General features: G+C 37.4%; 1 protein-coding gene across 2 annotated transcripts in view; it reads left to right on the forward strand.

Moving 5' to 3' along the window:
- The window catches only part of GABRG2 (gamma-aminobutyric acid type A receptor subunit gamma2), a 79,448-nt gene extending 66,287 nt beyond the window's left edge, over positions 1-13,161 (forward strand). The window contains exons 7-10 of one of the 2 annotated variants that reach the window (XM_066273202.1): positions 5,104-5,256; positions 7,450-7,655; positions 10,102-10,125; positions 11,556-13,161. In XM_066273202.1, coding sequence (XP_066129299.1) covers positions 5,104-5,256; positions 7,450-7,655; positions 10,102-10,125; positions 11,556-11,831 — 659 coding nt within the window. In that variant the 3' untranslated portion in view covers positions 11,832-13,161. The remainder of the gene's footprint in view (positions 1-5,103; positions 5,257-7,449; positions 7,656-10,101; positions 10,126-11,555) is intronic. The other variant, XM_066273203.1, reaches the window with a different exon arrangement.
- Positions 13,162-13,713: the final 552 nt, after the last annotated feature.

Below are 13,713 nucleotides of genomic sequence, written 5' to 3' on the forward strand. Positions count from 1 at the left end.
CTCCAGCCCTGTTCTAGGAAATCTAACCTGAAGTAGCCCCTGATTTTCACAATTCTATGTCCTCTTTTCTCACTGAGGATAGATTTAATGTGGGAAAAAATACTGTATGTGTAAAAAGTATACTTTTTTTATTTTTCACTGTATTTTCCCCAATTATTATTTTGTTCTTTTTCCCAAATGAGCTTAAACAGTCAACAGATGAAACAGACATGGCGCAGTTGAGGGATGCAAACACCCATTAGGCTGGACGTGGCAGACGGATGGTTCTGTCTCAGCGGCCAAGCCCTTGTTCCTGTCTCTCACTAATTGGATCTGGCTGAGAAGCTGAAATCGCCCATCGATTCTTTCATCAGCATAATGCAGCCACTCTGATGCAGCTGATTTCTCGTCCCTTTTTCTCTTCTTGGCAAGCAGTTAGTTCAGTTCGCTAAAAGCTCTCTGTGACCTTAATCCCCTACTCCAGGTTTCGGCAAAGTATCCAGTAAAATTATTTCCAGAAGCAATAATTTCTAAAGTAAAAGATTAATATTTTAAAAATCCATGTTGTTTCCCTGCCTTGGTCTTAAATGCTTTTGGTGCATCGTTCCCCCAGGATTTTCTTCATGGCTTTCTTAGCTAAATATATTCTTTTAACACATTAAATACAGAATGACTGAATTCCTCCTCTGTATCGGGCACTGTACTAGGCATTGACAGTAAAATCAGTGAGCCAAGTAGGGACAGCTACTTAGTCCTTAAGCTTGGGGACCAGGACTCTGCCTAAGGACTGGATGTTCTACCCTTTCTTTTGGGCATAGAGCAAACTTTTTTAAAAAGCTTGGTGGCTATTGAAAGGCAGTATTTTAGAAAAGTGTTTCCTGTTTGTTTTTCTGCAGTGTTTAGTCCAGATATCTAGGAGTAAAATATGTTGTCTTTTTTTAATATATTTTCAGATTACCATCTGAAAAGTTTACATGAGTGCATACCACTACCAAGAGGGTGTAGTTCTCCTCCTGGTCCATATCTTGTCAGTGCTGAAAATGACCAGTTTATGCACCCCCAATCAGATAGGCCAAAAATGAAACACTAACATATTATCTGACAGATCCTTACAGAAGGTTAGACTCTTTTCTTAGGCTTTCTACCCCTGAATTGTTTATAAAGTTTAGCCTACTTAAAAATGTGGGCTTTTTTTCCTCAATAATTAATGAGAATTCTTTATAGATCAGTAACATTAACCTTTGATATTTTATTTATTTTCAAAGTACTTTATTCAAGTGTGGTAGTCTACCTTCTAAAATTATTTAAAGTGAATTATTTATAATGCAGAAGTTCTAAGTTTTACATGGTGAACCTGTAATTTTTTCCCCCTTTGAACCTTTATATTTTGTGTGCTTGACAAAGCCTTTTCCACACTAATACTATACAGCTACGTTCCTACATTTTCCCCAAACGTAGTCCTTATAGTCACAGTTACATTTGGGTCTTTAGTCCATTTTAAATTGTGTGTGTGTGTTAGGTGAGGTAAAGATCTAATTTTAGAGAACCATTTCCCCAAATGGAAAAACAACCAATCACTTATCCCGCTTGCCTGCGGTCAAAATGAACCTCAAGGAATTATGCTCACATTCAAGAGTTCAGTAAGGAATACTACAGATGGACAGAATGCATTGTCTCAGCATATCTCTCTGTCTGAGTTGTAATCAGAGAGAAAATAACTTTGTTCTCATTTAATTTAGAATTAGCTCTGAGATTCTTGAGCTCTTGATCTCCACATTACCTAATACAGTGCTCTATGCATAGCAGAGATGAAAAGTTTGTTGACTTAAAGATAAGACTAGAGAAAGGAACATAAAGAAAAACCTAACAGTATTATGCCTTCAAAGTTAGGCTGGTAGGATCATATATGCCCTAGTCACTATATTTAAGCGGAGGAAAATCATGAAAGAATGAGAGAGGACCAAAGTGAAGTCTTAGTTTTTGTTTTCTTTTGTTTTTACTTTACCATTCTGACAAAATGATTAGGATGCTTAGAGATAATATATACAAACCAATGCCTGCACAAATAGTAGGGCCACATTTCTGGTAATTAAAAGGTAATTATTTTATAATTTTGAATGTTCAATGGAGAGGCAAACTTCTCTATGATGGAATCCTCAAATTTTTAAGAGGAGAGTTTTATGCATGAAATGGAGCCTGAAGGCTCTAAAATTATAAGAATTTTATAGCTTTCATATGATTGACATCACACTAAAGAAATAATAAGTCGAGGTCATTGTTCACTAATGTTGATAGTCTTTTCCTGAAACTACACATAAGGAACTTACAAGAAAAAAAACAAAAAATGGGTGTTATTCAAGTCTTATGTTTTCTTCCCTCAATCACAGCCTCTCTATTATGTTCCAGATTTGGACAAAAGCAGGGCACAAATTAACTTATAAAATACTGTGACTTTAAATATTTATCTTAAAATAAGTCCATAGAAAGAATAAACTTGAAGTAGCTGAAATAACCACCTTTGACTGGGTTGACATTGAACCCTTTGGGCTCAGGGAATCACTGATGCGGCACCTTCAGGGGAATTAATTTCAGCGGCTCCTCGGCCCAAGAGTTTTTAAAAATACAAAAAGCGATATGATTTTAGAGATAAGACCAGCGCAGGCTGTCACTGTGAAGCTGTTTTGCTTTACAATGTCCCGTTCCCAAGTTTGAATCTGAATTCTAGTGGTAAAAGCGCTTTGTATTTGTGGGTAAAGATGAAAGATACTCAGATGCTATTATCTTAAAATAGAAATCGATAGATTAAAAGCTATGGAAGTTTAGAATCTGACCTAAAGGGATGAAGAGAATTGAATCAAGATAATTATCTTGTTAACTTGAGGCAAAATTAAAGTTCACCTTTAAGAGAGTCAGATCATTAATGCCAAAGTATAGATTCTCATTCATTTCCATGATAAGGAGTAAGAGGAAGTTACTAAAATTGTCCAGATTTATGGAAATATTATAATTTGTAAAGTGTCATGTAGTACATTTAAAATAGGCAGAAAGCTCTCAAGGACTTGGAAAACGGAGAAAAAGTAACCCTTGAATATTATCATTTTAAAAGAAAACCTCTCTGTGTTCTTCTAGCTTGCATTTGCCTCTGGTAATTCAAATCAGAGAAACAGGAAATAAAAACGCGTTTAGTAGGGACGACCTCAAATTAAATGTCTTTAATCCTCAATCACAGCCTATGTATATTATATTCTAAATTAAAACAAAAGCAGAGGCCTAACTAATTTATAAATTGCTTTGACGTTAAAGAGTTTAAGTCCAGATAAATCAACACAGAGAAACATAACCTCAGGGAACTAAACAATATCTAGTTAACATCAATAAGAAATTCGTACCTTCAAGTTTTGAGAGATAAACATTAAATAACTGTTGCTTATTGATCTCTGAGAGGGAACTGATGTTGCAATGGGAGCCACATTCCCCAGTGTCCAATCCATTGTCACAGCCTTCTCCAAGACCAACTCAGACAAGAATTAGTACATTAACCTACCAAAGGGCAGTGATAAAAGTTACTCAGAAACACCCTTAGGGAACATTTTTTGGGAAAGTCTTTACTTCCTTGAAGAGGAGCCAGGGAGGGTTTTCTGTCTCCGCAGCCTGGAAGGGTGCAGAGTAAAGCTTGAGAGCGGGCAGAAGGACTGGACTGAATCAAAATATCTCACCCTGCTAAGTCAGTCTTCCCTGCATGATGCTTCTGAAGTACGCTGTTTTCAAGCCAGGTCTAAAGCAGCCACGCAAGCACAGAAACACGGGCAGAGAGCCAAATCATTCAAATGAAGCGTACGATTTAGAGTCCATTCTCCGCGCATTTTAGAACAGATTACAATTTAGTAAAGAAAAAGAAAAGAAGCAATATTTGAAAACTGGTCTCTCATGCATTCACCTCCCGTTGCGAGAGCAGACATGGTCTTTGAAACTGATGTTCTCTAAGAGTATAAAGAACACAGAAGTATAAATATATAATCACTGGGAGTTGTCACCATAGTACATTTTCTAAATTCAAAAATTAAAATTCCCCAAATCTCACTTGGAACCATAACAAAATGAAGGACATGCAATTCTGAAAGCAATGCATGGATCTTCGCTGTCAACGATCAGAGACCTCAAATTGTGTCATATTAAATTGTTGCCATGCAGAGCTATAAATATATGGCTATTCCTTGGTCCCTTCATTGCTCTACCCTGGATTATTTACATAAACTCCCTTTTTTAAAAAACCCAAATGTTTCAAAATACAGCCTCTTGAATTCTTATTTTTTTTCTTTATGTTTAAATTTATGAGTGTATTCACTCACTGGATCATTTATTCAACAAATGTTATGAAATGCCTATTTAGAATCAAGCAGGATGCTAATTACTACTAGTGCAATGATGGGCTAAAACAGGCAGTTTGTGGACTCACGCAGATATACTCTGACAGGGGAGACAGACATTACAAAAATAAACACACACATAAATGAGAAATTACAAATTGAAGTGACTGTGGTGAAGAAAAACCATATGTGTCAATGAAAACATGAGAAAAATGTCTCAGTATAGGAACGCCATTACAACATAAACCAACTAGTCATTCACTAGTGTGAATCACCAGCACAATACTCTCTGGTTTGTACGCAGATGCAGATGGATCCTGAAAACAGGAGGAAATTGTTTCAAATCTTTGGCTTCATTTTAGACAAGAGAGGCACAATGTAAAAACACTGTTCCCCCCCCCCCCCACCAAACCAAAAGAGTAAAATGTACATTGTGTGCATCAGGTAGGCAGAAAAGGCATCACCAAAAATCACTTGAGAGAAGAAAATATGATCAATATGCTAAAAAAAAAATGTTTCCTTCCATCTTATAGTCATATTGCTTCTAAAAGAATCAGCTTTCAGTTTCATTTGGATTTTGCTTTTTGTTTTTGTTTTTATTTTTTAATTGAACCCAAGTAGGTAGAAGATGGCTTTCAACATACCCTTGTCTAGAACCCTACGTTTCAATGTGTGAGAACTGAACAAATGCTTTTTCTCCTAATGCTGTCTAGATTTTGATCAGGGTTGGCACGGTGCTGCCTTTGTTCTGTTCCAGGAGATTACGTGGTCATGTCTGTCTACTTTGACCTGAGCAGAAGAATGGGATACTTCACCATCCAGACCTACATCCCCTGCACACTCATTGTTGTCCTCTCCTGGGTGTCTTTCTGGATCAATAAGGATGCTGTTCCGGCCAGAACGTCATTAGGTGAGATACATTCCGTACGTTGTATTGTAGTCCTTACCCAAGGCAAGTACCCAATGCAAGCAATCTGTAGTCCTCTTTCTAAGTTGATATGCTTTTAATTCAGTCAGCAATTACATGGAAAGGCTATTTTGTTTCATTTTAAAGAAAACTAGTGTATTAAAAAGAAAAAAGTGTTTAAAGTTTCCTCATTCTGTTTTCTTTAATAACCTTAATAGGCTTTTGTTTTAGTAAATTATCATAATAAATGTTAGTTAACTAGAAAAAAAGAACCTTCTTATTTCAATAGATTTTTTGTTTTGGTCTCTGGGTAGTTCTATATTCTGGAGCTACACACATCAGCTCATGAGAGTTGATCACCCATCCTTTCCCAATGGTGTGTCCAAGGATGCCATGTTGGCAGCTGGCCATCAGCCAAGGAGAAAGTATTACTGCCACAGAAAAAGGCAAACTCTAATAACTATGCCATTCATTTCTTTTCTAGAGTCATTTGTTACACCTCTACCAGTACATCTCTGGCTACTGATTAGTTCCAATGTGTATAATTATGATGATATTTAAAGACATACAAGCATATTCATTGGCTACTTACAGTAGAGTCACTAAAGAGATGGTTTTTAGGAAAACACAATCACCTGTGACATTTCGGAAACCCCATCGCCCCACTTTTAAGATTATTTACAGTTTGCTCAATCTGCTGTACAATGGTGATAAATATAATGGTGTCTCAGATTTTCATATCATTTTTCTCACATACAGAAGAAGGTGTGCAGAGATTATAACAAAGCCATAGACTCACAAGGACATTGGAGTCTAGGACCGTGAATAAAATGTTCATACTATATAAAATGCCCTAAAGACTTAATAATAAAGCTAATGAAAGCTAAATAATTAAATATAATCCCTTTCATCAGCTATATGAAAGTTAGAACCACGTCATTTGCTTAGAATGTTCTAGAGATGCAGTATCCTGCAATAGATAAGAGCTGGGGTTTTGCAGTACAAATCTGAATTTCAACCTGCAATTACAGCACGGCCTTGTGAATGCCCTTTAATTCTTATAAATCACAGTTTCTTCCCATGCAAAACGCATGTCATTTCCTTTACCTAACTTGTGCGGTTCTATTAGTTTAAACAAAGTATTCCACACAAAGAGCATAAACCATAATAAGACTTTAGAAGTGTTACCAACTACCATCATTTTCTGACAAAATGATCTGTGCCAGGCTACTAAACCAGTGGGCAGAAGTGATTACTGGGAAAAAAAATTTTTTTCTTTAAAGGTATCATTTGCATAGTTGTCCTCTTCCAAACTTAATTTAGTTTCTCATCTGTTTCAAAATAAAGTTATTTTTATTTTTCCTGTAATATGTGTTACTTTATGTCATAAGTCCTATTCAACAATTATAGTGCACAATGCTACATGCTGAAACAAACCCAAAATATGTTGAGCCTATTACTTGAGGATGACTAATTGTCACTGTGAGTGAAATGTGTTGTGTGACATGCTATGTTGGTCTTTCACACCAGCACATAAATATCTTTTTTATTCCCAGTATTGTGCCTAGCATGTAGCTGGTGGCTCAATGATTGTTTCAGTAAGGTATGTGCACTAATGAATATATGGAACCATGGACTGGTACATTCTAATTTATCCATCTCACAAATATTTCAAGAAGTTTTCAAATCCACTTCTTTTGAAGTCAACTTCTGCTGGTTAAAAGCCCTCTAATAGCCACTCCGGTTTCCATTGGAGCCACTCATTAAATGCGGGCTCATTGACAGACATGGTAGGAAAAGGGATCAAGGTGAGTGAGCTGAGCAATGGGGAAGAAGGGAGAGATCCCAGAGCAAACAGCAGGTGCATGTCCTGTTTGCTAATCACTGACTGCGAGTCAGCTGTGTTCAATATGGTCCCCAGGCCTTTTCCACTCTTTACAACTCCAGCGTGTAGAAGTTGTTACAATGATTTTTAAAAATTAGAGCTAAGGAAGCAGAAATGCTGCAAGGCTAAATGCCATTTAAGGCAATAATAATAATTTGTGGGCACAGGGATTGATTCCAATGATCCTTCCTTTTCCGTTGCCGAAGTTGCTTATCAGAAGTCACAAAGCCAGTTTAGCTTCAGAAGTGACTAAGTCACCCACATCCTTGAGGATGTGGTCAGCTGACCTTTCTTGCCGTGCCTCTCTTCAGGTATCACGACCGTCCTGACAATGACAACCCTCAGCACCATTGCCCGGAAGTCACTCCCCAAGGTCTCCTATGTCACAGCAATGGATCTCTTTGTATCCGTCTGCTTCATATTTGTCTTCTCGGCTTTGGTGGAATATGGCACCCTGCACTATTTTGTCAGCAACCGGAAACCCAGCAAGGACAAAGACAAAAAGAAGAAAAACCCTGTAGGTATCGTGTCCCACTGGGACCACTAAAATTTTTAAGCAGAAAGAGCATTTGGTTTTGTTGTGGTTTTGTCTTGCTTAGCCGACTTGCATGGTAAGCCTCAACACCGTGGGCTCCAAGATGGAAACTGAATGAGTGATGTTGACTAGGACATAAGGATTCATTATGGTCATTTGTGTACAGAGACCTATTTCTTAAGGCAGAATCTTGCTCTCTTTATTTCATGGGGAGTATAACCATTGCTAAGAAATCCATTTATTTTCTAGGTGCTATTATTCTAGGTTTCATTGATTTTCACTTCTCTGATCTTTACTATAATATTTTTAAATTATTAGTGTTTTGAATTTAAATGTTTTTATCCAAAGCTTTCTACTAGGAAGTCACAAGATTCTTGAAATATCAAGGATCACCATAGTTCTGCAAATAATTTAATATGTCTGTGCGTGTGTGTGTGTGTGTGTGTGTGTGTGTTGCCACCAGTGGACTATTGGTTTCATATTCAATGTATCTTTTGTTTTAAAAGAAATATCTCATCTATTATTCGGGCAAGATATTTAGCCTCCCCATGTCTTTTTTTCCTCATATATAAAATGAATATTATAAAAAAATATATCTTATGGGGCTGCTGGGAGAGACATGGAAATAGGGGTAAAAAGCATTACATAGTACCTTAGACAAGAATGTTCTTATCATTATTACATAGTTGATGCTGATTAGTGCTGATGATTTATACAGGTATCACCAACCTGGATTGATTTCAGTGATTTGGGAACAGGGAGAACGACTTCGCTTTTCCACCAAACTTTCAATAGAGATGATGAAGCACAAATTTGAGTGCCTAAAGCCATTGTCTTTTATTATTAATGCTGAAGAGAGCACGTAGCTACCCATTTACCACGTAAACACAATGTCTGGCTCATAGGAAGCCCCGCAGGAGTAAAGGTCCATTAACTTCCAAGACATTGATGAAGGAATTCACCCAATTTATAGCCGTTCCTGGTCTTCCGCTCCGGGGGCCATGAGGGCTATGATAGTGGCTAGCTGTCTGATCCATGGACGTTGGGGGCGGGGCTGAATGACAACGAGGAGATCTAGCTGAGTCTAAGTTGTATCCTGATGCAGCTCCAAGAACAGCAGTAAAATTCTCTAAATCAGGGGTCCCCAAACTTTTTACACAGGGGGCCAGTTCACTGTCCCTCAGACCGTTGGAGGGCCGGACTATAAAAAAAAACTATGAACAAATCCCTATGCATACTGCACATATCTTATTTTAAAGTAAAAACACAAAATGGGAACAAATACAATATTTAAAATAAAGAACAAGTAAATTTAAATCAACAAACTGGCCAGTATTTCAATGGAAACTATGCTCCTCTCACTGACCACCAATGAAAGAGGTGCCCCTTCTGGAAGTGTGGCGGGGGCCGGATAAATGGCCTCAGGGGGCCACATGTGGCCCGTGGGCCGTAGTTTGGGGACCCCTGCTCTAAATGGTGCATCTTTGTTTGAATATGAGAATTTATAACAGGTAAAGAAAGAAGCATTACTAGTCTTGATGATTACTAAGACAATAAATGCTGCTCTTTCATTTTCCAAATATTGACACGCTTCACGCAGTCCTCCCCTTCCTGGTCTGTCTGCTCTCCTTGCCTTTGCAGTTGCTCTGTCCTTATTTCAGTTTCCTTGTCGCGTGGGGTTTTTGGTTTCCTCCCTCTCCCTCGTTTTCCGTTTTGTTTCCCCCTGAGAAGATGGGCCTGTTGATTCTCAGCCTTGTTACCTGCCAACAGTAACAAGGATCCGAGAGGACTGGCTTTCAAACGAGTCTGCGGAGCCCTCGGGCCCTCTGCAGCAGCTAGGTCCCTGCAGAGAGCACTTGGGTGCACAAATAGAAACACAGGAATACCTCCATACAGGGTCGGGAAGATGACAGGAGAGCAGAAGGCTGAAGAGAAAAGGGATTAAAGAAACTAGGAGAGAAAAGTTACCTGAGAATTTCATGCACTGCCCCCTTTTCAGTCAATTAGAGGATGTATCAGAAAATGCAAGATCCTCAGGTGTGAATGAGAGACTGAATTTTCATTTTCCCATTTAATATGTCCTTTGCTTTATTAGGCCAAGATTCACCCATTAAGACCTTCTTCATGATAATTAGAAAATAAGATAATAGAAAGAGTCTCATGAATGAAGAACACTGGCTTTTGCAGTGGGTTAATTTACTGGAGATTTCACAACTAATCACCAAATTCCCTTCTCCACCCCCTGGTGTATACTCTGTTCCATGTTCAGAATTGTCCTTCCGTGTTTATAATTTTAGTTCATTTCACTTACTATGGTTTCAAAATGCATTTTTAATTTATCTTATTTTGTCTCTTTTTTTTCCTTTTCTTTTTTTCCTTCTTTTAATTAAAAACAATGCAATTCTCTTTTCTGTCTACAAACCCAAAGCTTCTTCGGATGTTTTCCTTCAAGGTATAATGTTTTTGGAATGGAAATTCACTGCATGCAACTGCTGAATTTAAGTATTAACGCTTACATGGTGTTTTGTTTTGTTTTTATGAGTAGACATTTAGGCATTCTACTAAAGATGACACATTTAAGATGAGAAAATTCTATAGATTTCTAGAGTTGGTTCAGCAAGCCTACACTAATTCACAGAGGTTTTGCTTTTTTTTTTTTTTTTTTTACCTTACATGAAGCTAAAAAGCTGTAAGCACTATGAGATGTCATTAGCAAAGAGGGACTCTTTAAACATCAAAGCCAAAACTTACCCTCTCAGATGAAAATGAAATTCAATTTCACTACCTGGATCCACCACACACCACGCTCAACCCATATGTCCTTAAATTTTAACTCTGTAAATCTTAATGCAAAGCAGAATCGTTTTTCAATACGTAAATTTCATAATCGCCAATGGTCTGAACTTGACTGTCAGTTCTGTGAAAATAATACCCTCTTTAAGATACTTTTGTTACAGAACCCATCTTTCCTTGCCTTCTGTGGTAATCCAAGGGCCTTCTGCTTTGTCATGCAGTATTACAAAATGTCTGTTCCCAGTTGAGTGCTGACAGCTGTTTTAGAGACACTGGCTTTTATATTTATATTATCCTAAAACTAACTCATCCAAATTAACAAATAGACTCCTGAGTCTTATAGCAATTTGATCATTTGTCCTGAAGCAGAAATCAGATTAGCATTCAGTTCATCGACAATAGTTTCTTCTTCCAACGCTAAGTAATGTTTGACAGGCAGTAAAATTTTTTTTTCTGAACTTTTACTCTCAAACAGGTAAACTTTAGCTTCTAGAGGGTGAATGTTACACCAAGTATTATATATTCCTTTAAAACATAAGCCATACCATTGTGATATAAACTCAAGGTACTTCTATATTTATATATACTTCACCATTTTATATTAAAAAGCATTTAATACATTTGCTCAGTATAATGGGGTTTACTATATGCCTTTAGGTAAGCATGACACAAAACTTGATTTGAAAATTGATGCATTTTTATTTCTCTGCTGTACTCACATGTAAAAACCATTAACTGCCTTTATGTAACCAACCGCACATCTAATACTTACTAGGGTAAGATTCCATGTAGTTGTTTGATTTAAATCTTTGAACTTTGAGTTCTTTTGGCATTTAATCTTCTTGCTCTAGCTATTAGCTTGATGGTATTATTTTCAGCTGCACTGCTTAAGCTCAACATCTGAAATCTGCAAGTGTGCTATCTTTTCTAAGCTCAATTTTACCATTGTAGATCACAATGTCATAGCAATTTCCCAAGTACTCATTTTTCAGATTCATCCTTCACATTGGTAACATTGTTGGAGAAATGGCCTAGGATGGATCAAGTGTAACGAACTCTGATCCCCTTTGTCCCCACCCCCTGTCTCAGGCCCCTACTATTGATATTCGCCCAAGATCAGCAACCATTCAAATGAACAATGCCACGCACCTTCAAGAGAGGGATGAAGAATACGGGTATGAGTGCCTGGACGGCAAGGACTGCGCCAGCTTTTTCTGCTGTTTTGAAGACTGCCGAACGGGAGCGTGGCGGCACGGGAGGATACATATCCGTATCGCCAAAATGGACTCATACGCCAGGATCTTCTTCCCCACCGCCTTCTGCTTGTTCAATCTGGTTTACTGGGTCTCTTACCTTTACCTGTGAAGAGGTATGGGTGTTATTGACATGGGTCTTATGCACTAAATCTCACGGAAAGATGTCCTTTCTAGATCCACTTAAATTATCCTCTGTGTGGTTTATAATGACTTGATTTTTGTCTCTCTGTTCTAACCTGGTAAATTGTATTCATGTCATATCGTCAGCGCCCAACTCTCCTTTGGTTAAATGTAATTTAAACTATAATGTTTCTGTGTCACAAAACCTGCAGGGCAAAGTGAAATTAGAGCGAGAACATTGAAGCCAAACAAAATATTTCCAGCTACAGAACTGAAAGAGTAAAAGCAGTGATTATTTACCAGTGGTGGTGTCCTTATTCAATTCAAAATTAAATTAGATGCAAATCATCCCAAACTGTACCCTAAGTTCGTTTGGGGTCAAGTTGTGTTAAATTTGATCCCAAGAGAACAGTCCCTCATTTAAGAAAAATCACAACTCATTTTAAATATAAGAACCTAGACAAGAAATCTATTATATCTCTATCCCAAGATAGCAAGAAAATTTCCTCCATATCACATGTACAGTGATGTAAATATTTCAAGAACATAGAATGCTTCAAGTTTAATGCATGCATCTCTTTAGAGCCAAAATACATGGGTTAAAGTTAACATCATAAAGTATTGTCTTTTATTCGTTGTGTCTTTGGGCTATAAAAGAATCATGAATATAATTATAAGGATTTGGGATTGGAATTAAAGGGAAAATTTTCACTATCTTTTCCCTCATGCATGAAGATCGAAACAGCTTATATTTTTCCTTGTATAACATATTAAAACACTCTAAATAAAATATAGATCAACTATTCGATATTTGCCACCTCAAAATATGCCCAATTTCATAGAATATAAAGAGATTGTATGTGCTTGCTGCTATTTTTTTCTTCCTTTTAGGACTATAGATCTTAACAGAACTTATTCTCCATCTCAAGATCTGCTTCTAGTGATCGTGAGTGCCTTGTGGGCAACATCTTTATCATTGTCTCTTTGAGTCATCAGCACCTTGCATAGTACATGGCATTCGGTTGGTGCTCAACAATTACTGTGTTGGGAGTGAACTGGCCCCATGTGCTTCCAGTGACTCTCTCTGTGCTGGTCTGAATCCAGTGACTCATCTTTTCACATCAGCCTTGTCCAGTGATATTTGATCTCATAGAGATAAACAAAAGGATCCAAGAACTCTAGCTATTCGTATTCACGCTTGAAAATGTCTTTTTTTGTCAATGCCCATACTGCTTTAAAACAGTATTCACGCCCTACATTTGTATACAAAAATGAGTCTACTAGGGAAGAATGAAAGATTGTGTACTATTTTTCCATGCTTGGGGATGAGTCAGCCTTGATCTATTCACAACTGTGCTAGCGGACACATGACAAGCATAAGCAAGATTCACATCTGACTAGTTAGTGTTCAGAGTATAGTATTCTATACTCTGTGAGAAAAAAAAAATTTAATGCCCTGAAGATTAAATTTGAGATATGAAATAACAAGTGAATGACTTACAAGAAGTTTGAGCCTATGCTGTGGCCTCATTCAGCTAGACTGTGATCACATGAAGTGATTGTCCCAGATGGTGAAACATCAGGAGTAGAGCTCCGTGTTCGTGTTCTCATCCTGAATCCTTATTTTCTTTCTAAATTAGCACCTTTTGTCAGTACTTCTTTATGGCAATCGTTACTCTAAGTCAGAACTCAGTCGCAGCTAGTGAGACTTTAGAGATACCCTAAAAAAAATAAAGTAGAAAAGGAGGGACAGTGACTTTGTTCATAGAAATCCATGTAAGGTCATCAAGAAGGCATCTGGATAAATCTTGAAACACATTTAGCTGCCGATTTTTGCAAACCTTTAATATATCAGTGCTCTAGTACATAAC

Source organism: Saccopteryx bilineata, chromosome 4, assembly GCF_036850765.1.
Source record: "Saccopteryx bilineata isolate mSacBil1 chromosome 4, mSacBil1_pri_phased_curated, whole genome shotgun sequence".
NCBI lineage: Eukaryota > Metazoa > Chordata > Mammalia > Chiroptera > Emballonuridae > Saccopteryx > Saccopteryx bilineata.